Source organism: Amblyraja radiata, chromosome 22 (genome assembly GCF_010909765.2).
Source record: "Amblyraja radiata isolate CabotCenter1 chromosome 22, sAmbRad1.1.pri, whole genome shotgun sequence".
NCBI lineage: Eukaryota > Metazoa > Chordata > Chondrichthyes > Rajiformes > Rajidae > Amblyraja > Amblyraja radiata.
In genome coordinates, this window is record NC_045977.1 from 22,589,840 (window position 1) to 22,615,426 (window position 25,587).

Here is a 25,587-nt window from a genome sequence, read left to right on the forward strand (position 1 = left end):
GTCATGCTGGAGTGAAATCATGACCTAATATACATTTTTACATAAAGCTAATAGAAACCTGAAATGTTCTCTCTCCAAATATTATAGCTGTTGGGTTAATAGCTTCCGAGATAGGACAGATTTTCTTGGACAGGAATATCCAGGGACGAGGTTTAAAAGGAGGTAATTGGAAGAGGTACAGATTATTCATGCTCTAATTGTATTCCAACAAAACTGTGAAATTGGGGATATGGAGCATTTAAGATTGAGATTAACACTTCAATCCTGATGTATTGCTTTTTCTTGATCCTGCAGATGAAGGAGATGAGGTAGAGGTGGAGGTAGAGGAGGAGCCTCAGTTGCAGCTCCCTTTCAGAGTTCGATCTCACATTGAAAAAACCCTCCGGCTGGATGAGAAGACCACATCTGATGATTACTCGGGTATGTATGAATAAAACTACATTTTTAGCCACTGGCATCTCCAACAGAGCTTTTACATCTTTCACCACTTCCAATCATGAGGTTAAATTATGAGGAATTTAGAATTATTTTGAGATTTGGAGACGAGGTCTTCTAGGGATATGGGGTGAAGGAATGTTCTGGAAATACAGGGAAATTTCTAGATTATTCCATTCATTTTGGAAATGAGGGAGCATTTATGTTGATTGTGTATGGTAGAATTAAACAGAGGACAGGGTTATTACAAAACATTACAAAAAGCACGGTTACTGGCAGACTGAATTGTATTTCATTCTGTGTGCTCTTGCTATCTTCATGTATTGACTGCCCACCTTCATTACTAGGTGTGTTGCAGCGGTTACGAAAGATATACCACAATGCCATCAGACCCATGGAGCAAGCATATAAATACAACGAACTGAGGCAACATGAAATTACAGGTAGGAAAAGCAATAGGAAGCATTCAGATACCGGGACAACATGAATTCAGAAAGGAAGCAGTGATTAATATTTAATTGAAAATATTTGCTGTCAGCTCAGTGCCTTTGTTATACAGCCTTCAACAACTGAAGCCAATACCATTAAATGGAAATACAAAAAACTCAATGTAAAAATCCACTGTGATGTCATGCACACTCATGTTAATTTGTTGAAATTAAATAAAGGCAAGTGAAAAGGAATTAACAGCAAATAGCAAGACTGCTTCCAATTCAAAAGGTATGAATAAATTATATAAATCATAGTTAAATAGGTTAACTAAACTATCACAATCTTCTTGAAAGGAAATGCATGTTTGATGAACTGATTTCTGCACCACCGATGTGATTCCAAGGAGATGATCTGATCAAATGGTTCACGCATGCTTGAATTTAAAAGGAGGAAATACTAACCATTAGCCTTAAATAAGGTCACATCCTGGACATCACTCTTGAGTACCTACTTTAATTTTAAAAGAATAACATATGTTCTAGTATTCTAGGAGTAAATAAATATGAAAGGAGGATACAAATAGATTCACTAAGATAAAATCAAAGGTAGTGAAACGGAAATGGTAGAAACAAACTTATTGAATTCTTTGAAGAGTCAAATGAGTACACAAGCATAATGTAGTAGGTGAATTGCCCTGCCCAGCTTGAAAAATTGTGTCATGGGATCTGTAATGGCAATTTCAAACTTTTCCAATGTCCAACTTTCCATTGCCATTACTACACAGGCAGGGAGGAGGAGTGATTGTACTCAGACGATAAAAAGAAACGGATCCTCCAGTCTTTATTTCCAATTTAATTGATTCTTTATTGAAGTAGTTGTACAAATGAAGAGATGATTCATACCAGGTATTCCTTATTCTCATACAAGCTGTAACCGACGGTTCTCTCTCTCTCTTCTGGTAAAAACTGTATTCCTTCTCCCGTGCCTGCTCCAGTCTGATCATGCCACCCTCTCCTGTGATATATGTAACGTTCATCTACGTATCAAAAGCCCACCCCCAAGCGTACCAAATAATTCTGCAAGAAATATCAAGACAAAACAATAAAATATGCTAACAGTAACTAGCCTAAGCATGAATGACTCCAACACACCGGCCCCTAATTGTTCTACGTATACAACAAAACAATTACCAATAAACATTAAAAGGAGCTATAAAAGCTTAACATATTATCAAAAACAAAAGGTATGCATTATGTGTTGGCATTCAAACTTCTTTAGTGATTCTTCAATCTTCTTCTTTGGCTTCTTGTTTGGCTTTTTGGAGCAGACATATCATAGTTATTGGTCTTACCAAGATGTTGTTCTTAGTCTGAAGTCGTACTGTACGCACAAGACCTTGTACATCTGGTATGATCTCCAATATTCTGCCCATTAGCGAGGAGCAGTTGAATCAACCACCAAAACGATGTCACCTGGAAGAAAGCTTCTTCTTACCCTTGACGATCGTTGTTGTTCTTGGATTAGAGGCAAGTATTCTTGTGTCCGTTTCCAAAAAAGGTCTGCCATACATTGTATCGGTCTCCATCTGCGTTTAATATACGTCTTCCTTCACAAAGAGTCCAGGTGGTAGTATTGGCTTTGTCTTCAACAGAAGAAGATAGTTTGGTGTAAGTGCTTCCAGGTCCCTTGGATCATCAGAATTCTTGGTAATGGGTCGATCATTTAAAATTGCTTCAACTTCACAAAATAAAGTTTGCAATCCTTCATCGTCCAGAACATGTAGTTTAAGAACAGAACGCAGCACATTTCGAACCATGCGAATCAATCATTCCCAAACACCTCCGTGATGGGATCCTGCTGGAGGATTAAAGTTCCACCTTATCCCTCGCTGAAGCATAGCATTCTGGATCTTGTTCTGATTTCAGCCATTGAGTGCTTCTCTCAAATCTCTTTCCGCTTGGATAAAATTTGTGCCATTGTCTGATCTTAAAGATGAAACTTGACCTCATCGACACATGAATCTTCGTAAGGCATGAATGCAGGAGTCTGTGTCTGTAGATGCAACTTCCAGATGTACTGCCCTGAATGTACTTCCCTGAATGTACTGCCCTGAATGTACTTCCAGATGTACTACCCTCCAGGGCATCCTGAATGCCTTTGTCAAGGCATACAGAGCCATGGGCCTAGCCTTAAATATCAAGAAGACCCAGGTCCTACATCAACCTCCACCCAACCAGCCATGGGGTGTATCACTCAAAGAAAGGGACCTTGAGGGTGGCCTTTGACTGTGGTGCAGTCTTCAAAGGAACATCACTTGACTGCCAACTGCTGCTGGGTCCAGACCTTACTAACTCACAAAGTTTTCTGCAGACAGTGGTCATTGACAAATCCACACCCGACTCCTGAAGAGTGTTTCTGATCTGTCAGACAGGTGTTTGGGGGATTTTTCTTTATTGCACAGAGAATTCTTCTGTCATCAGCTATGGTCTTCCTTGGCCTGCCAGTCCTTTGTGATTAGTAAGCTCACCAGTGCTCTCTTTCTTCTTAATGATGTCCCAAACAGTTGATTTTGGTAAGCCTAAGGTTTGGCTGATGTCTCTAACAGTTTTATTCTTGTTTCTCAATCTCATAATGGCTTCTTTGACTTTCACTGGCACAACTTTGGTCCTCATGTTGATAAACAGCAATAAAAATTTCCAAAAGTGATGGAAAGACTGGAGGAAAGACTAGGTGCTGAGAGCTCTCTTATACCTGCATTTAGGAGGCTATTAAACACACCTGAGCAATTACAAGCACCTATGAAGCCATGTGTCCCAAACATTATGGCGCCCTGAAATGGGGGGAACTATGCATAAACACAGCTGTAATTTCTACATGGTGAAACCAAAATGTATAAAAATACCCTTTAATAAAATCTGACAATGTGCACTTTAACCACATGTGATTTTTTATATTACAAATCTCAAATTGTGGAGTACAGAGGCAAATAAATAAATGATGGGTCTTTGTCCCAAACATTATGGAGGGCACTGTATTTGTTAGTCATTTGGATTCTGTCCTCAAAAATGTTGTGCATTGTTGATTTAATGTCTCATCTAAAAGATGACATTTCCAAAAGTAGTGTTTTGTGTGTCCTGCACTTTTGGGTCAACATAGATTTCATACTCAAGTCTGTGGAGTGAGACATTAACTAAGGATCTCCTCACTCAGATGAGAGTGCTACTCTCTGAGTCCACCGCTGACATTGTGTTAGGAGGGAGGATCTCGGCACAATTCTGACTCTTTTACCTCCCTTTTCACTTTCACTTAGCTTTATAAGGAAGTTCTTTTGCCTTGCCGTTTCTAATTCTGATTAAATGTCTTCACATGAAACAATTATTTATCTTTTCCTTCTGGTGTACTTTCCTTTTATTGCCAGGTTTCCAAATGTTGTAGGTTATGTTTGCTAATCCTCTAGTGTGCTGCTTTCTACTGACGTTAAATTGAATGTGGCCATAAACACCACTTTGTTTTATTCGGCAAAGTTTGTTCCAACTATAACAGTATGTTCTGGTTTTCACAGATGAAGGTATTAACAATGAACTTGTTTATTTTTAGATTAGATCTGGGAGAAGGTCCAAGAATAATCTAACTCAATGTTTGCAGTCAAAAGATGTATTTTGATAATCAGAGTTGATTATAGAACAGTAGTCCAGACAATGGTGATGGAAGAACATGTGCACAAATGCTCATATGCACACATATTTGTCTTAGCCTCAGCATTCCTTCAATCCTTTGTTCATCAGCTCTTGCCTCTGTAATGATAGCATGGTGAACTAAATTTTTAAATCAACTGTCAGCTAAAGGTTTTTTAAAACAAACTGATGATTGGTAATGATGCAAGTCCCCTAATGATTAGAATAGGGAACACACTGGGTGAAATGCAGCTCACTAGGAAGATACATTGGCTGACACCGAATTAATTGGTACTAACATGAGAACTAGTTATCTCAATGTAGTTAGAGGCAATTATCTGAGGTTCCACTTCCTTGCTATTTTTACAATGACTTTTGTTGGAAATGTCTATGTTTTTGATGCGGATTGGCTCACTCTCAGGAATGTAGGAATATACAGATTCAGCATACATTTTCAGGAAGGCAAGAGGTTGAATCATACAAATTGGTCTTGCAGAAAATGTATTATGTTCTGCTATATTCTAACATTTTATTGTCATCATCATGAATTTATAGATGTTCTTCAGTTTTGTAATGGTCTCGAAGAGAAATTGATTCATTGTTAGGTGGAAAAGCAAAAAAAACTGGAAAAACACCTGACAATTGGAGGTAAACAAAATATGCGTGTGAATTTTTCAAAAGAGACTGTTCAAAACCCTCATGCTCTATTGGTCATCACCACAACTGCATTAAGGCAGGAAATAGTTCACGGTACCTTCGAAAATTGCCATTATAACTGCTTACATGCCGTTTAACATGTAAATGTTGACATGAGTACCCACTGAAAGCAGGAATTTTGCTGGTACACAAGATTTTACAGGGCGGGGAGGTGAGCAGGGGATTTCAGCCAGGGATTTCAGCCAGGGATTTCAGCCAGGGATTTCAGCCAGGGATTTCAGCCAGGGATTTCATTGCTAGTCCGTGATCGTTCTGGTAAGTGTGTATCTAGAATAAACTGCATTTAGCTTGTTCGTGCAATGCCTTTCACGGTTGCTTATTCAATTGCATGTGAGAGGCAGCGCGGACTCTAGCCCTGTTCATGACTTGGCACAATTACACCATATTAGTTATTTTTTATGTAAATATCCCTCCCAACAGGTTGGTAATCATGCTTACTACAGCTAACACAAGAGACTGCAGATACTGAAATCTGGAGCAAAAAACATTCTGCTATAGGAACTCAGCGGGTCAAGCTGTATCTATAGAAGGACAATAATTTTGTACGTTTTGGGTCAATTCCCTGCATCTAGACTGAGAATAGAGAGGGAAGATAGCCATTATACAGAAGCAAGGGGGTGGGCTGAGCCTGGGGCTGATAGAGGGATAGGTGGAGTAAAGAGGTCAACTCCACCCCTCCTTCCCCATGTGGCTCTATCTATCCATTATCCTTCACTTCTCTGTCCACCCAACACCATTTTTCTATTCAGCCGACATGTACATTGCCGGTAGGCCCAGTTAGATTCTACTTGAGTTATTTATCTATGACTGATCATTGGAAATCACATGGGGAGTTTTAAAATACCTATGTAATTCATTTGCTGATGTCCAACACCATTCCCTTTGATCGAATTTAATCTAGTCTTTTGAGCAGGCAAAAAGGACACTGAAAACATGCAAAGTTCTCTTAAAAATGCATTTCATTGGAAACAAATAGTTTGGACCATCCTCAGTTGGCTACAATCCCCCAGTAACTGCTGCATAGCTTTCTGTTGACAGAACATAACATCTCTCCTGAATATAAAGGTCTCTAAAGTCTTTTCCTAATCTTACCTAAGTGCCACCTGCCAGTCAGCTGTTACTTTCTGCTATCTTAGAAGAGAAGTGAGGGTATGAGGTTGAAGGTTTGCGATGATAGTGATGGGGAGCAACTAAAGGGTCAGCTGGATCCCATAAGCCACATAATACCATGGTTAAGATGGTGGCAATGCGCAACCAGTAGAACTGATGTCTCAAAGTAATCCGTTTAATATTGACCTCCATATCTCTGTGGTTCGCATGTTTTCCTTTGATCATGTGGGTTTCCTCTAGTTGTTCTGCTATTCTTCCACATCCCAGTGACTGGCAGGTAAATTGGCCACTCTAAAATTGCCCCTGTTCATAGGTAAGTAGTAGATACTGGGAGAATCAATAGGAATGTGGGAGAATAAGTTCTGGGGAAAATGAGTGTGGGAATGAGCTGCCAAGAATCCATTATGCTGAATGGCCTCCTTGTTTGTCCGTGTTTTGCTGCCCATTATGTCCTGACCACCGCCTGAGCGATTCCAACACAAGCTCTTGAGAAAAATCTATTCAGACTAATTACACGGTGAAACATGGATAAATCTAGTATTTGGGAGGAGTAAAATTAATCTCAAAAGTTTCCACTTTCTGTGTATTTGTTTAACATTTTGTCATCACCATTTCTCCCTCTCTCTCTCTCTCTCTCTCTCTCTCTCTCTCACTCTCTCTTCATTTCTTTTCCTTTGCTTCACTCCACTCATTCTGCCTTTTTCTTCCCCTCCCATCTAACAGCCTATCCAGGACGCTCCATGACCTCATTTCAAGGTTGGTAACACTCTCTGCCTCTTGCATGCTCAAGCCCAACCTTCTAATTGTTAGAGAATTAAAAGCAACTGAGCAAATGTGCAGCTTGGTTGGAGACCTGCCACTGGAAGGTGGCCAGACCTTAAAAGCTTGGCAATCAATGGTTTCTGCTATCAAACTCCATCTGTCATATTTTCAGTCTACACTTTGTGTTTGTTTGATTGTTAGGCCCACTGACGATCATGCTAAGCAGGCTCTACAAAGTACGCAGGGTGGTGTGCTTTGATGTTTTGGCCAATAGTTGAATAGCATGGAATAATTTGTTTGAAAGCTCAGAACATTGAGTAAGTCCAGCTAACTGCCAAAATGTAATTAGCAAATTTGTTGATATGTGGAGATTAAAGAAGTTGCTTTGTCATGTCATAACAATGAAGTTTTTTAAAGTGAATTGGTCCTGATTATATAACATTCATTAGCAAAACACATTTTAGTTGATGGTAACTTTGCCACGGATCCTTGAGGTTAGTCTGAAAGGCAGCGGATTGTGGATCTCATTATGGAGATGTAAATCATAAAATGAAATTGTACGAGTAAAAAGCTGCTGCATAATAAAATAACCTATGTTGGGGTAGGAATGGGGGTGGTGTTAGGGTGGGGTGTGAAAGGTAAAGATGCAATACTCAGGTTGAGACTGGAATGCCAACTGGAGAGTGGTTGGACTGTGAAAAACAAATGCTGTACCAGTCAGGCAAGATGGAATATAAGAAACAATGTTAGGAAGTGTAGAGGGAGGATTATTCTCCCTCTACACCTGTACTTGCCCGATAGAATATGGTGGGACAGCATAGAGGTAGCTTTACTCTGCATTTAACCCATGCTGTGCTGGACCTGTGATCTTTAACTGACAAGGTGAGAAAAGTGTAAAACATCACATTGTCACAGAAGTAAAAACAAAGGAAGCAACATTTCAGTAAAAGCAAGAACATTGGGTGAAGTCCCTTTTTCAGTAGTAAACAAGAAGGACCAGACAAAGTGTATATGTACATATGTAGATATGTCATATCTACATTCTGATGATGTGTAGTTCACTATTGCTCATGGCAGCTGCTGATCTGCTGCCGGACTTTGTTACCTTTTCATTCAGTTTTCCTCTTAAGTTCCATATATATGTAACCTGTCACTTTATGACACTTTCCAATTTCAAAAATTCATTTGGATGCATCGGTGTCGATACTTTGGTGTTTTGGGATGGAAATAGACTACGTGCATTCACAAGAACCTGGTCAATATGTTCTCCAATATGTAAAGGTTAAAGGCAAGTGTCATAGGTGTGTATATACAATGTTACATCCTAAAGCATGAGAAAATAATCTTTCCCAAGGAAGCTGGATTGCTTGTTCACAACAGGTATTAAAAAATAACATGTGGATAGGACCTCACCATTGGAAATAAATCTATCCACTTTCCTACTTGGTTCGGTTAGACAATCCAGGGAAACCCAGGAAAATCTCATGCCATTTTGTTTTAGAAACATAGAAAATAGGTGCAGGAGTAGGCCATTCGGCCCTTCGAGCCTGCACCGCCATTCAATATGATCATGGCTGATCATCCAACTCAGTATCCTGTACCTGCCTTCTCTCCGTACCCCCTGATCCCTTTAGCCACAAGGGCCACATCTAACTCCCTCTTAAATATAGCCAATGAACTGGCCTCAACTACCTTCTGTGGCAGAGAATTCCACAGATTCACCACTCTCTGTGTGAAAAATGTTTTTCTCATCTCGGTCCAAAAAGACTTCCCCCTTATCCTTAAACTGTGACCCCTTGTTCTGGACCTCCCCAACATCGGGAACAATCTTCCTGAATCTAGCCTGTCCAACCCCTTAAGAATTTTGTAAGTTTCTATTAGATCCCCCCTCAATCTTCTAAATTCTAGCGAGTACAAGCCGAGTCTATCCAGTCTTTCTTCATATGAAAGTCCTGCCATCCCAGGAATCAGTCTGGTGAACCTTCTCTGTACTCCCTCTATGGCAAGAATGTCTTTCCTCAGATTAGGAGACCAAAATTGTACACAATACTCCAGGTGTGGTCTCACCAAGGCCCTATACAACTGCAGTAGAACCTCCCTGCTCCTATACTCAAGTCCTTTTGCTATGAATGCTAACATACCATTCGCTTTCTTCACTGCCTGCTGTACCTGCATACCTACTTTCAATGACTGGTGTACCATGACACCCAGGTCTCGTTGCATCTCCCCTATTCCTAATCGGCCACCATTTGGATAATAGTCTACTTTCCTGTTCTTGCCACCAAAGTGGATAAGTGGTTTTGGGAGCTAACATATTAAAGGGCGTGGCTCTCTGGAAACAATTTGAGGTCACTTGGAAATTCTGCAAGCTTGAAAATGCTTACACACTGTGTACAAACCTATGAATGATGTCATGATACATGTAGACAATGTATGAAATTCCCTAATTATCTTAAAACAAGAGTTTTCAGGCCAGATTTCTGCATTTAGCTCATCGTTCAATATATGGGCCTAGATGTTGGGGTTAAATGCGGAATTGCCAGCACTTCCCTGTGTAAGTGCCAAGTTATGGAATTGTGGATATGTATGCATGAATAGAAAAGTTTCAACCTGTATTGAGAGCCTTTGACAGCCATTTCTTGATGAATTTAATGTTGAAATTCTGGAATGGTCATAAAGCTGCCACAATTATCCAACACATATAATGAGGAAACTGCTCAAAAGACCTTTAATAGGTTAGACCCAGTGCAGGAGTATCTCCATCTATTTAAATGGAGAAGAATGGGTGCAAGGTTCAAAGGTAAGTAATAGGTAATGTACGGTTCTTGAGCTGTGTTTAGTTCAATGTATTTTTCTGTTTTTAAATGCCAAGTACTTTAGTATTTGTTCCATGTTTAGGATAAATGTGTTAATTTTAATAATTTGCTTAAGTCTTTGTAAATGTTAATGTTTCTAAATGACAGATATTCAGAGTCATTTGAAATTTCTGATAGGCTTGACAGCCAACTGTCAATTTTTTCAGCTGTTTCAGTACAGAATTTATCCTGTCCACTCCTCCAAAGGACAGAATTTCCACATGCGGGGCCTTGCTACACATGTTTTTTCAATGAGGATTGGAAGGTTTCAATCACGAAGTTGACATCAGTTTATCATCAAAAGGTAGCTTTGCAATTGCACAGGGAATTCGAGTAAGCATAGTTTGCAAGAAATTCTGGCTTCAGGAGGCGCAAATTTGGAAATTTGTCACACATATACAAAGAACAACGTTTATATACACCTGAAGCAGTCTGCTAAGTAATTGGGACATTTTTGTTGAAATCTTTACCTCATCTAACCTGTCTCATCATTCTATAAAGAACCTTAAACTCCTAGTGCTCTCTTATATTTGTACACATTATGCACCTTCCAATCCCTTCCTAAACTCGCTGTCTCAATTCTTTATCATTTTCTAGCAATGTTTAACTTCTACTGAAACTATAAAATAATTGTATGATAGCCTCCAGATGCTGGAATCTGTAGCAGCTGGAAGAACTCTGCAGGACAGACAGCACATCTGCAAACAGAAATAGACAGTCAATGCCTTAGGTTGAAACGTCGACTGGGTCATTTGGGATGAAATGGGTGACTGGATTAATTGCTGTTCAACAGATTTACAATATTCTCTATTGTAGGTACAAATTCACAAAACTTTCACTCAAACCCGTCTACCTCTGTGGTATTCACCCCTCTGCTTCTTGAGCTACGGTCCAATAACCTTCCATGTGAAAGCTGTTCCAAAAAACTGTCAGAGAATCTTTTAGAACTTGCATATCTGATCATTAATCCATTGCACCAAACCATTTATCAATTAATTTTACCCACTTCCTTTCTCAGTTATCATTAGGATACTTTAAAACTTTTCAATTGAAATAATCTTTCTTCACAGTGTGATTGCTGAATCCTCATCCACATGTGGAAACCTCAGCGTTGTCCATAAGATTTCAATTGATCATAATGGTGCTGTAGTCCCAATGTACTCTTGCAGAAAGAGGAAATATGTCCTGGTAGATGTCAGAAATAATACCCTGCAGAAATATCTTAGACTAGACCAAGGGGGACCTGTTGGGTTCCGTCCCCTCAACGCGCGGTTGCGGGGGGGGGGCTTTCGGCGTCACACACACACTAACTACCCCCCACACACACTAACTTTGATATTATATTAATATTATTAATTCGCTTCTTTTACCCCATTCCCCGCCCCATCCAATCACGCATAACCCCCAACTGCGCAGGCGCGGCTAGAGAGGGGGGAGTGGAGAGGGAGGGGGAGGGGGTAGAGAGGGAGTAGAGATTGAGCGGTGGGGGTGGCGCGGCATCACAGGGGAGGGCTGGTTCCCGAACGCAATACTCCACCACTCACTAGAGAGGGGGAGGGGGGCCGAGAGGGAGGGGGGCAGAGAGGAGGGGGGGGGGCAGAGAGGGACGGGGGTGAGAGAAGGGGGGGCAGAGAGAGAGGGGGGCAGAGAGGGGGGCAGAGAGGGGGGGCAGAGAGGGAGGGCCCCCTCTCGTCCTCCCTCTCCCCCTCTACTCTCCCCCATATCCTCCAACCCCTCTCCACCCCCCCCCCTCCCTCCACCCCCCCTCTCCCCCACCCCTCTTCCCCTAACCCTCTCTCTCTCTTTCTCTGTCCTGGGGAGGGGGTAGTGAGGGGAAAGGGGTAGAGGCAGCACTTGCCCAGGTCGTAGAGCAGGCCTCCCCACCAGGCGCCGACCCCGAGCTAGGCTGCGGCTGGCATGGTCCACAGCGAGGCCCGGAGCGATCTGAGGATGGTGAAAAACAACGGAGGGCCGGCTGATCGTAGCTTCCGCAAGGGGAAGCCCACCCACCAGCGTGACAGACGATCGGGCGGGGGAGACGGAGTGGAGGTCGTCCCCTGCGACGGCCGCCATGGCCACTTTTCCACTGCGCTTGTCCGTGGCCGCTCTGCAATAACGACCGCCGCTGCCATTATGTAGAACTTAAAGGAGCCCAGTGGAGCGCGCAGCACGACTTGATCGTTTTCAACGGCTTCAATCCAGAGCCGGGGGGGGGAGAGGGCGGCTGGTGGAGAGGCCTGCTCTACCCAGGTAACTCGCAGCTCATGGCTGCGCATTGAGAACTGCGCGGCTTGCCGCGAGGAGAAAAGTCATCAACTCGCTTCAGCACATTAGATTTTATAAAGATGTCGGATTGGTGAACAATTTTAGTAAAAAACTCGGGAAATAATGAATCAAATTTGATAGTCTTCAAAATGACAGCCTAGCCTTATGTTACAAACATGATAATGTACAGAAGTATTTATTTGGGATAAAAATAATTTGAGCATCTTAAAGATATAAATGGTGCTATAAAATTGAAAATTATTTTTCTTGTTTGATGATTTTCTATAAATCGACATAATATGCACACTGATGGTTCACAGATGCCACATACCACATTCATCAGACTTGCTGCTCTCCATTTTAACACCATTTGTTTGCCCTGGTTTTGCACTGCTGCTTTTTTCCTTCCTTTTAAACTCCCTCTGTTCTGTTTTAGTCCCCTTATTTCAACTGACATTATTCTATGGCATAGTCACTCAATTCCTATGGACGTAAGCAAAAGTGCAGATGTTAGAAACCTGAAATAATAATTAAAATGCTGAAAATGCTCAGTAGGTCAGAGCATTTATGAAAAACAGAAAGAAAATAGATTTAATGTTTCAGGTTTATTTTTATTTTCACAGATGCTGAATCACATGCTGAATATTTCTAACATTTTCTGTTTTTCAGTTCTGTTATACTACCCATTTCTGTCACCGTTCAGTTGCAATCACTTGCTTGTCTGATCCCTTCTCTCTGCTTTTATCTTTTATTTCCTTATTTCTAGGTTTCTTGCTTTATTTCTCTGTACTTTTGTTCATTTTGGCTACTTTTCTATACTTTACTTGGGAAATTTTGTCCTAAAATTTGAATTTACAAACTAATAAACTTGTTTGCATAGATTGAACCAAATGTTGCGATCCTTTGCATCCACCTTGCTTTCTTATAACCCAGACATATGTATCCATCCAACTAGTCATTTGAATTATAGAAGAATTATAGGCAGTTTTCAGTCAGACACCAACAATCTGATGGAGATTCTCTGAGGTAGGTGATGCAAATGCACAATTCCTTTATTTATTTGGTCACCTTGAGATGTTTAATGAGGTCTTAAACATTTCAATCACTAATAAAAAAGATAATCCAATTGTATCTTAACTTCCATATCCTTAGTGGAATCCTAAGAAGCTTCTGGCCAATTGTCATACTTTTTATTTACTATGTAGGGATATGCAGCAGCCAATTAACAACAACAAAGATTCCATTTTATTTGGATAATTTTTTGAATGAGGTTGAACATATATATTGTCCAAGAACAGAGAAGAATTCCCTGATAGTTCTCAAAAATTACATGGGTTAATTTACATCTATGAGCAGAAAGGGTCTTGGGTTTAACCCCTCATCTGAAAGACACTTTTCCAGTGCTAGACATCCTTGCTTCTGTCATATGCACCAGGCTCAGATAAGTGCCCATATCTTGAGACTGACTTTTAAATCCATGACTTCCTGACTTGGAGACAAAGTGTTACCTCTGAGCCAAGATTTACATCTCTTTGGTTTCCATTCCAACAATAGTAAATAACTGATTCAATAAATGTCAGGGTCATGGGGAGTATTACAGAACAGGAGATCTAAGAATACAGGTACACAGTTCCCTGAAAATTATGAAACAGGTAGACAAGGTGGTGAAGAAGCCATATAGCACTCTTGCCTTCACTGAACGGGGCATTGAGAACCAGAGTTGGCGCGTTGTGTTGCCTGATAGGACATCGGTGAGATGCTCCTGGAATACTATGTGCAGTTCTGATTGCCTTGCTATAGATAGTGTGTGATTAAACTACATAGGGTGCAGAAAAGAATTCCAAGGATGTGGCTGGAACTGGCAGGCTTGAGTTAAGGCGAGACCGGATAGGCTGGAACTATTTTCCTTGGAGTGGAGGAGGTTGAGGGGTGATGTTATAGAGGTTTACAAAATCATGAAGGGCATATATCAGGTGGATGTTCACAGTTTTCTTCCCAGGGTAGGGTTGACTAAAACCAGAGGACATATGTTTAAAGTGAGGGGGAAAGATTTAAAGTGGACCTGACAACAATTAGCCATTCTTCTTTGCAGCAGATAGAAGAATGGCTAAGAACAGGAAACAGAATAGTAATAATAAGCTTTTTTTTGGTTTAGTCAAAAATGAACAAGGGTGTTCTGTAGGGGTCAGTACAAGAACAACTGTGCTTCTTAATATGTCTTGATAATTAAGATTTGGGCACAGATGAACAATTTCCAATTTTGCACTTGATGTAAAACATGGAAGCATAGTTAATTGTGAGGATGAGAGTAAGAGACTACAACAATTTATGGACAGCTGTATAATTGGTGGCAGATGAAATTTAATGCTGAGAAAGGTGAGGTTTTACAATACACAATAGACAATAGACAATAGGTGCAGGAGTAGGCCATTCGGCCCTTCGAGCCATCACCGCCATTCAATGTGATCATGGCTGATCATCCCCAATCAGTACCCCGTTCCTGCCTTCTCCCCATATCCCCTGACTCCACTATTTTTAAGAGCCCTATCTAGCTCTCTCTTGAAAGCATCCGGAGAACCTGCCTCCACCGCCCTCTGAGGCAGAGAATTCCACAGACTCACCACTCTCTGTGAGAAAAAGTGTTTCCTCGTCTCCGTTCTAAATGGCTTACTCCTTATTCTTAAACTGTGGCCCCTGGTTCTGGACTCCCCCAACACCGGGAACATGTTTCCTGCCTCTAGCGTGTCCAAGCCCTTAACAATCTTATATGTTTCAATGACATCTCCTCTCATCCTTCTAAACTCCAGAGTGTACAAGCCCAGCTGCTCCATTCTCTCAGCATATGACAGTCCCGCAATCCCAGGAATTAACCTTGTAAACCTACGCAGCACTCCCTCAATAGCAAGAATGTCCTTCCTCAAATTCGGGGACCAAAATTAGGGGACGACACAATACTCCAGGTGTGGTCTCACTAGGGCTCTGTACAACTGCAGAAGTACCTCTTTGCTCCTATTTTCGATTCTTCTTGTTATAAAGGCCAACATGCCATTCGCTTTCTTCACTGCCTGCTGTACCCACATGCTTACTTTCATAGACTGATGTACAAGGACCCCCAGATCCCGTTGTACTTCCCCTTTTCCCAACTTGATACCATTTAGATAGTAATCTGCCTTCCTTTTTTTGCTACCAAAGTGGATATCCTCACATTTATCCGCATTAAACTTCATCTGCCATGCATCTGCCACTCCCCCAACCTGTCCAAGTCACCCTGCGTTCTCATAGCATCCTCCTCACAGTTCACACTGCCACCCAGCTTTGTGTCATCTGCAAATTTGCTAATGTTACTTTGAATCCTTTCATCCAAATCATTGATGTATATTGTAAATAGCTGCAGTCCCAGCATCGAGCCTTGCGGTACCCCACTAGTCACTGCCTGCCATTCTGAAAGGGATCCGTTAATCCCTACTCTTTGTTTCCTGCCTGCCAACCACTTCTCTATCCATGTCAGCACTCTATCCCCAATACCATGTGCCCTAATTTTGCCCACTAATCTCATATGTGGGACCTTATCAAATGCTTTCTGAAAGTCCAGGTACACTACATCCACTGGCCCTCCCTTGTCCATTTTCGACTATCTCATCTTTTATAATTGACTCCAGCATCTTCCCCACCAGCGATGTCAGGCTAACTGGTCTATAATTCCCTGTTTTCTCTCTCCCGCCTTTCTTAAAAAGTGGATTACATTAGCTACCCTCCAATCCACAGGAACTGATCCTGAGTCTATAGAACATTGGAAAATTATCACCAATGCATCCACGATTTCTAGAGCCACTTCCTTAAGCACCCTGGGATGCAGGTCATCAGGCTCTAGGGATTTATCAGCCTTCAGTCCCATCAGTCTATCCAACACCATTTCCTGCCTAATGTGGATTTCCTTCAGTTCCTCTGTCACCCTAGATCCGCTGGCCACTACTATAGCAGGAAGATTGTTTGTGTCCTCCTTAGTGAAGACACATCCAAAGTACCTGTTCAACTCATCTGCCATTTCCTTGTTCCCCATAATAAATTCACCTTTTTCGGTCTTCAAGGGTCCAACTTTGGTCTTAACTAATTTTTTCCTCTTCACATACCTAAAGAAGCTTTTACTATCCTGCTTTATATTCTTGGCTAGCTTACCTTTGTACCTCATCTTTTCTCCCCGTATTGTCTTTTTAGTTATCTTCCGTTGTTCTTTAAACATTACCCAATCCTCTTGCTTCCCGCTCATCTTTGCTACGTTGCACTTCTTCGCTTTAATTTTTATACTGTCCCTGACGTCCCTTGTCAGCCATGTCAGCCTTGTCCTCCTAGAAATGAACTGATCCTGCACCTTCTGTATTATTCCTAGAAACACCTGCCATTTTTGTTCCACTGTCATCCCTGCTAGTGTATCTTTCCAGTCAACTTTGGCCAGCTCCTCCCTCATGGCCCCATAGTCCCCTTTATTCAACTGCTACACTGACACCTCCAATCTACTCTTATCCCTCTCCAATTGTACATTAAACCTGACTATGTTATGGTCACTGCCTCCTAATGGCTCATTAACCTCGAGGTCCTTTATCAAATCCGGTTCATTACATAACATTAAATCCAGAATTGCCTTCTCCCTGGTAGGCTCCAATACAAGCTGTTCTAAGAATCCATCACTCTACAAAGTCCCTTTCTTGGGGTCCAGTACCAACCTGATTTTCCTAGTGTACCTGCATGTTGAAATCTCCCATAACAACCACAGCATTACATTTTCTACATGCCAATTTTAACTCCTGATTCAACGTGCCCTATGTCCAGGCTACTGTTTGGGGGCCTGTAGATTAGTCCCATTAGGGTCTTTTTACCCTTACAATTCCTTAGTTCTATCCACATTGACTCCACATATCCTGTTTCAATGTCACCCCTTGCAAGGGACTGAATTTCATTCCTCACCAACAGGGCAACCCCACCCCCTCTGCCCACTTGTCTGTCTTTTCGATAGGACGTATACCCTTGAATATACAGTTCCCAACCCTGATCCTCTTTCAGCCATGTCTCAGTAATTCCCACAACATCAACTTGCCAGTTTCTAACTGAGCCTCAAGCTCGTCCACTTTATTCCTTATACTTTGTGCATTCATATACAGCACTTTGACCTCCGTATTCACTTCCCCCCTCGAACTGCTCGCAATTGGCCCTGACCTTACATGTGAAGTGTTACAGGCAATAAAAACTGGGGTCACCATTCTAAAAAAAGGGTACAAGTACAGAGATCTGAATGTACAGTTGTTCAGTTCATTAAAAGTGACAGCTGGCTGAGAAACTGGTTAAATATACGTATGGGACTTGAGATGCTGCTTTTGTTCTCAAAATCAGAGGAGATTGTAGATCCAATAGAGGTATTTCAAATTCAAATCTAGTGAGTAGGTCTGGAATAAACCTCCAGATTGAGTAGAGGAGGAAGATTCAATTACAATGTTCAGAAAAAGAGCTGAAGGTGAAAGGAAAGAGTTTACAGGGGAATGGGGAGAGGGATGGAATAGGACTAGCTGGATTGCTTTAAGGTAGAGCTGCTTTAGACTCAATGGGCCTTCTATGCTGTAACCATTCTATGATTCTGTGAACTAGTGTGGGCTTGCTATGTAGTACAATGAACAGCTTTTGCTATGACTATGTGTAAACTCTTCTACTTCCAGATGGAGAAATTGTATCAAAACCAATGATATTGTTCTTGGGACCATGGAGTGTTGGAAAATCCACCATGGTCAACTACCTCCTGGGACTGGATGAGAATATTTACCAACTGTATACAGGTACTGGGAGGATATAAAGAATAATACATTCAATTTTTCAGCAATTTTTTTTGTTAAATAAATATGTATTTAAAGGAAATTGGATATTTTGTTTAAAAATATAAATTATTCTTATTTAAAAATATACAACCTAAATTTTGTGACAATCTGTGAAATTTACTATGATAAATTCTGCGCAATGTGCCAACCTCCAGTCTGTGCCACTCTGATGTTATCATGTTATCACTGATGATGTGTTCAGGAGCATCTAGCGATGTATTTGTATCAATATTAACTATTCCAAACAAAATATCAATTCAATGCTCCAGAATCTGCAGGGTCATTTCTGTTTGGTCAATAACTAAGAAATATGGATTTTAAGGAATGAATTGAGTATTGACAGTAGGATTATAATACCGCTGGGGATTTTAATCCTCCAAGCATTTTAAGGTCACTGTTTAGAAGTACCTGGATAAGTACCTGAAGTACCATAATCTACAGAGCTGACCAAGGTCTGAAAATGGGATCAATTTATTGGTTTGACAGGTGAATGCACACATTAGTGGTGGAAAATTTTCTCAATTGGCCAAGGACAACCAAAACACACCACTCCACTACATTTACAAAGGTTTCTCCCCACAGTCAATTTATGATCCTCAAATTACTTCTGCATGATTATCTTGCAGACCTCACCCAGAATGGGTTTTCTAGAGTAAAATAAAATTGGAATGGTCTACCCCTAATAGACAGTGGGTCAGGAAGAATTGCTTCTTCAGTAAGGGCAATGGGGTATGCAGCATATGCAGGAAAATAGAGTTGAGGCAAATATGTGTTCATCAGAAGAAAATTAATTAAGGTGCAAAGGTAAGATCATTAAAGTTAACCTTAAAAGTTAGAAAAAGCTCCATTAATATATGGTGTAGGTTATAGATATCAAATAACTATATTCCTGTTCTTAATTTTCTCATATTTTCTATCCACCCCCTAGGTGCAGAGCCAACGACATCAGAATTTACTGTTCTCATGCATGGAAATAAGGTACGGACTGTGGAAGGAATCGTCATGGCTGCTGACAGCGCGCGATCATTTTCTCCACTGGAAAAATTCGGACAGAACTTTTTGGAGAAACTAGTTGGCATCGAGCTTCCACACAGGCTGCTGGAACGAGTGACTGTTGTAGACACTCCTGGAATCATCGAGAACCGTAAACAGCAAGAGAGAGGTATATAACATAAAACTATAATAACTGAATACAATTCACATTGTAAGCTGAGTGGAAAGTTGTGAATTTTATCAGATTGGGAAATTAGTGCAAACTGGGAAGCAGATGTAAATTTGGGAGGATTATTAACATGAATACTTTTATGTACAATTTAAAAATAAGTATTTTATGTTTTCTATCTTTTTTTTAATTTAATTTTAATTTTATTTTATTTTTATTTTTTATTTTATTTTTATTAGAAGTACAGTAAATTACAATAATACACATCAGATATATCTTATTACATTTGTTGTACCACTTCGTTTTTCGAGCTTTAAAAAAGATAGAAATAAAGGAAGTAAGGAAAGTGAGCAAGAATCATGAAGGTGCAGGAAAGTGTTGGGGAAAGAAAGCCCCTTAGGGAAGAAGTTAGAGAAGGAAGTAAAGAAAGGAAATAAGACCCTAGAAAGAAAAGGAAAAAAAAGGAAAAACAATTGCTCTATTGTAACACAAAACTCCGCAATAAAGGATATACCAACCGTATTTAAAAAAAAAAAAAATATTTTATACCCCCCGTTACCAGATCCTGGTACCATTTATATTTTAAATTACTATTGCACCTTATGCTTGTAATAGTTCCATAAATGCAGACCACGTCTTTTGCCTGCTAGGAGGAGTCTCATCTCTTCCAAGTGTAGTGTTTCGAACATGTTTGGTATGTTAGAAGAGACTGGGAACAAGAACTAGCTATAAAAACTTCAAAAGAAAGCTGGGATAAACACTTACTATATGTGCATAAATGCTCGATCAACGTACGACATACTCTAATTCAATATAAAACATTACATAGACTATATTATTCAAAAACTAAAATAAATAAACTTTTCCCCAATGTCTCACCCATTTGTGATAAATGTCAGTCACAAGAAGCTACCATAGCGCACTCTTTTGTTTTTTGTATAAAAATCCAAAAATTCTGGAACGAAATATTTGAAATCTTCACAAAATTATTTAAAATAAAACTTGTCCCAAAAGCAGAATGGATCATTTTTGGAATATCGGAAGGTAACCCCGAATTAAACGTGTTTCAAAAGAACTTACTTAATTATGGGCTAATAATGGGGAAAAAAGCTTATACTCAAATTTTGGAAAAATGCTCCAATACCTACAATAGAAATGTGGATTTCAAACATGTTTTCTATCTTTTAAAGGTTATCCTTTCAATGATGTTTGCCAGTGGTTCATTGACCGAGCTGATCTCATATTTGTTGTGTTTGATCCGACCAAGCTGGACGTTGGATTGGAACTGGAAATGCTCTTCCGTCAGTTGAAAGGTCGCGAGTCTCAAATCAGAATAATTCTAAACAAGGCTGACAATATAGCCACTCAAGAACTAATGCGAGTCTATGGAGCTCTCTTCTGGAGCTTGGCACCACTAATCAATGTCACTGAACCACCAAGAGTCTACGTTAGCTCTTTCTGGCCCTATGAGTACCAATACGATACAAATCAAAACCTCTTTTTGAAAGAGGAGGTCTCCCTACTGGAGGATCTTAACCAAGTCATTGAGAACAGACTAGAGAATAAAATTGCCTTCATCCGCCAGCATGCCATACGTGTGCGCATTCATGCCCTGCTTGTGGATCGATACTTGCAGACTTTTAAGGACAAAATGACCTTCTTCAGTGATCCCGAGCTGGTCTTCAATGAAATACTGGATGAACCTGACAAATTTTACATCTTTAAATCCATCCTGGCTAAAACAAACGTCAGCAAGTTTGACCTGCCCAATCCTAGCATCTATAAAGATTTCTTTGGCATTAATCCCATCAATAGTTTCAAATTGTTGTCAGCACAATGTTCGTACATGGGAGGATGTCTGCTGGAGAAAATCGAGCGCATCATCGTCCATGAGCTTCCTGGTTTGCTGGGAGCTATCTCCGCTGGGAAAAACCCATCCCCTTCATCCTGTGACATCACTGGATGTGGAGAAACACCAAAGAACCGATACAGAAAGCCCTGAACAAAGAGCTTGTAAATTATTTATGGGTGGAATTGCTTATGTCTTATGTGTCCAAGAAGCCATGGTTCATTAACCCTTTGAGAACTGAACTTTCTGCATTCATGCATCAGTTGTAAACCTTAAGGACATTTAAAAACTATCTGTACATAAGATACTTTTCAAGAAATGCCATTCAATGAGCAAAGTTACACCAACTTGGTCATTTTTGAAACAGTTTAGAAAAGTTTGTAAAGGGCTCAGAGGGTTAATTTATTTGCTATGGTGGTAAGTCTCATGGTGCATGTTTAGTATAGAGTTTTGATGACATTTCTGCACTGTTTGGAGCATGTTGACTCCTAGTTCTTGCCGGTGCTAAAATTTGTTCTTGTATTTTTCTTATATTCCCTCTTCCTTTAGTTATTCCTTAGCACTTTGAATTGCTTGTTTTGTCTGAAATGCAGCTCCACCTTCATCTAACCCATCTTGCAGATAAATAGTTTCCCATTCTCCACCATCCCATATTTAGGAATCACCTTTAATCTGATTGGCAAACAATTCACAAATCTTGCACAAGAATGCATGTAAAAGTTTATGTTTTTAGTGGTTTTGCAATCTGGTGAGAAACTCAGACTAATATCATTGCCAAATCATTCAGATTTTCTCAATATAATCTGAAGAATAAATTCAGGTCAGTAAAAGGGACATTGATTTAAATCATTGCAGGTTTCAGGAAGCCTGGTTACAAAATATAAAACACATTGTTTCACAATCTATCAAAAATGTAATCATTTCATAAAACATACTTTTTCTCTTACTGTTGCCCTATTTTTTCCTTCAATTGTCTTTGACATGACGCTCAATATGTAACAGGTACACAAATGGATACATTGTCTATGAATTGTTCTGTGATATGGGATTCATCAGTCACCTTAAACAGCAGTATTTCAAGGTACACTGTACTATCCTGTCGGCATCATTTGAGCATGTTGCACTGACATCTCTGAAACACCTTTCAACAACATCCCGAGTTGTAAATTATTTCAGATTGGGATGCAAAATAACTTGAGATATTAAAAATAAATGGTGTGCACACCACATGCAGAAAAGTTGTAGATTTATTTAAGAGGACAGCCAAAATTAAGTTTACTTCGCGATCATATGGACCTTATTGCTTCTATTTGTTCTTTGTCTATCTCTTTTAAACGCCTTCCTTTGAATTTGGCCCTCTGTTTCTACAGACATGCATAAGAAACCTGCACAGATAACTAAGGCTCTGCACAGATAACTATCTTTTTTCTTCCAGTCAAAATCCCACTCCACCTTCATGAAAGGTAGACATTTTTCCAGCATCTGCAATTCTTTCTTAAACACACCACCTTCATTAAATACATTTCTAACAGGATTCTGAAATCAATAATCTGTCAAATCAGTTCTGCAGATTACTGAAATGCAGTATGGGAAATAGAACAACATATGAGACAATGTGAAAGAGTGGTCTTTGATAACCTATTAAAATAGATGCAAGAAGATAGGAAATAATTGTGCAAAATGATTGCACAATATTTAAATATTTTAACTAAATTAATATGTTGTTCCTGTTTCATTGGAAACTGCATTGAAGGGAACTAATCCTCACATACATAAACCATTACTTTTATCCAAGTGAATGAAAATAATTGACTTAATTAGTGCCTTATTTACTTTCAACTATATCCCAAAATACCAAAGAGCATAGAACACATAAAGCTGGCCATTTTAAATTGTTCAATTGTATATAAAATTGAAGGGTACAGATAGGGCACTCAGTGGGAAACCTTTCCCCTATATCAGAGTTAGATAACACTGAGAGGCATAGGTTTAGAGTAAGGGGGGGGGGGGGGGTGATTAAGAGGGGATATGAGAGGGACCCACTTCACCTAGTGAGTGGTAAGTATCTGGAATGCTGTGACTGAGAGTGTGGTTAAAGTGTTTAGATGGACACTTGAATTGCTTAAACACAAAGGGCTATGGACCAATGCTGTGCAATGGGATTAAAATGAAATGCCTGTCAGCGTGGACCAATTGGGCTGAATAGTCTGTTTCCATGCTGTACAATGAAGATGATTTCATGATTCCATGATGATTTTCCAAGGACTTCAGTAAATGATTGGCTCTTTTTGGTAAGCTGACACTATGTAATGTAATTGATAGATTTGTGGTTAGCCATGGCACAATTGACTGAACTCTCACCTCTGGGGTCCGCAGGTTCTGAGATTTATTTCCACTCCAGAAATTTGAGGTGGACCTTTCAGCATAGTACTAAACATGTGGTCTTAGGACTTTGTGGTAACTAACCACGTTCCATTGGACACCGCCCATAGTATTTTCTATAGATGAAGAGTGCAATGTGTGGAATATATGATGATCGTGCTCATGATATGTTGATTCTCGATGTTGGCAGGAGCTCACCAACGTTTACATTATAGCCATTGGAGTTGTTAGAGAGAGAGAGAGAGGGATAAACAGAGAGATTGATACAGCTATGGTGTTTGCAACCTGTGAAAGTCTGTGCTTTGGCAACTGTTTATAAGGTGACCTGGTGTTTTTTGTATGTCGTGATTTCCTCACCATTTGGAGAATTTCCAAAATCCATGCAATCAATATTCCAGTTGATTGCGTAACTACATGGCGCTTGCGAGGAGTGTTGACCATTGGAAACATTGGGACGTTATGGATGTTTCCAAAAGTTTAATGGATGGAAAATTGTTCCAAAGAAATGTTTATGATGCTAGCCCTTTCATTGATGCTTTTCGATTCTGTCTGTTACCTGTCCCTGGATAAATATCAAAAATTAGATAAAGTTGAGGCTAAGAATTTTTTTTCCAAAATAAACATACTCACTTGAATTTGAAAACTACAGGCTTAATAGGACAGTAGGAAATAAGCTGATTGAATGAAGGACCCTCGTGATAGCAAAGAGGCAACTGAATGTAACTATTTATGGCTAGTTGTTGGAACCTTCTACTTTTTAGGATTTAACATTGGTTGAAGGATATTTTTTATTGGGTTGAACCTGAATTCATCTTTTTTATTTTGTTGCTGCATTGCATCAGAGTTAAAGCCTAAAATTAGAAAGCTTCGAAATATCATACAATTAAACTCTCCGAATTTTTGTATTTCACTCCAGGAGTACAGAATAAATCAAATATCAGTTTACTTTGATTTGTAAACTTCATAGCCCCTGCTAATAAAGTTAATTTTCAAGCACCTCACTTTGTTCTTGTTTTTTTTTGTGTCCTCAGATGCTGTTGCACTCCTAATCTGTCCAATTTTATTTCATTGCATCAGTTGGTTTCCTTTGAAGTCTCAAAGGTATCAGACTTACTATAAATGTTTCTTTGAGAGCTAACTTTTTTTCCTTACGTGTAACATATTTCCTGATTTTTCTGAAAATTTCTACTGACACCTTTGAAATAAAGCTTTTTGAGAATGCATTTTGTTTCATATGATTACAAAATGTGCATTTTTCTAACAAATTAATCCAATCCTTCTTCATCCACATGAATTGGATGGAGATACAACAGGAGCATTAAGAAAATAATTCTAAATAAAATCTTTGAACTGATTAATGCGCTATGAAATGTAAGAGATTCGCTACGCATTAGGCTACTGATCTCAGCTTGAGCAATTGTTTGAGATACCACTACCTTGGACTGATACTTCAATTTGAACTGGACTTGAACTTCAAATTCCGAGGAGTCAATATCACCAACAACTTCTCCTGGACCACCCACATTGAATCAACGACTAATGGACCTGTCTCACTTAGGCGATTTTTCCGGCAGACTGCCAGCAACTGTAAAGTTGCCAACAGTCACCTGAAAAACCGGCAACTGGAATGGTGACTGTCAGAGTGGAACACACACACAAACACATTGTTTCCTTCACCAGCCCGTGTGAATTTTTTAGACAGCACTCCTCCCGCTTGCCCTGTCTAAGAAATTCACACGGCGCAAAGCCAAGGTGATACAGACACACACCGCGATGAACAGGAAGGTTGGCGCTGTAATTAAGATGGCTAAAGCACGGTGTACGGTAAGTCCTTGAGGAGAGGGGGGAGAAGGAGTATAGACAATTTTTAAGAAGACAGAGAAACACGGCTGTGAAGCTCGGCGGACATTTAATGTATCCTTGGTTCTGAAAAATACTGCTTACCTTTTCTTTTCCCCAATGAGCCAATGAAATTCACCGGTCAGCACTGGCTACAACCTACGAGAACCTCCGAGAACCTTTGACCTCCTGGAAACCCATTAAGGGCCTGTCCCACTTAGGAGACCTAAACAGCAACCTCTGG

The 25,587-nt window shown here is 40.0% G+C and overlaps 1 protein-coding gene across 3 annotated transcripts in view; it reads left to right on the plus strand.

Annotated features, from left to right (window-relative positions):
• srl (sarcalumenin) overlaps positions 1-24,502 on the plus strand; it is a 58,768-nt gene extending 34,266 nt beyond the window's left edge. For 2 of the 3 annotated variants that reach the window (XM_033040648.1, XM_033040649.1), the window contains 5 exons: positions 295-420; positions 783-878; positions 17,956-18,072; positions 19,040-19,273; positions 20,464-21,275. In XM_033040648.1, coding sequence (XP_032896539.1) covers positions 295-420; positions 783-878; positions 17,956-18,072; positions 19,040-19,273; positions 20,464-21,275 — 1,385 coding nt within the window. Of the gene's footprint in view, positions 1-294; positions 421-782; positions 879-7,091; positions 7,125-17,955; positions 18,073-19,039; positions 19,274-20,463 lie in introns of all 3 variants that reach the window. The other variant, XM_033040647.1, reaches the window with a different exon arrangement.
• Positions 24,503-25,587: the final 1,085 nt, after the last annotated feature.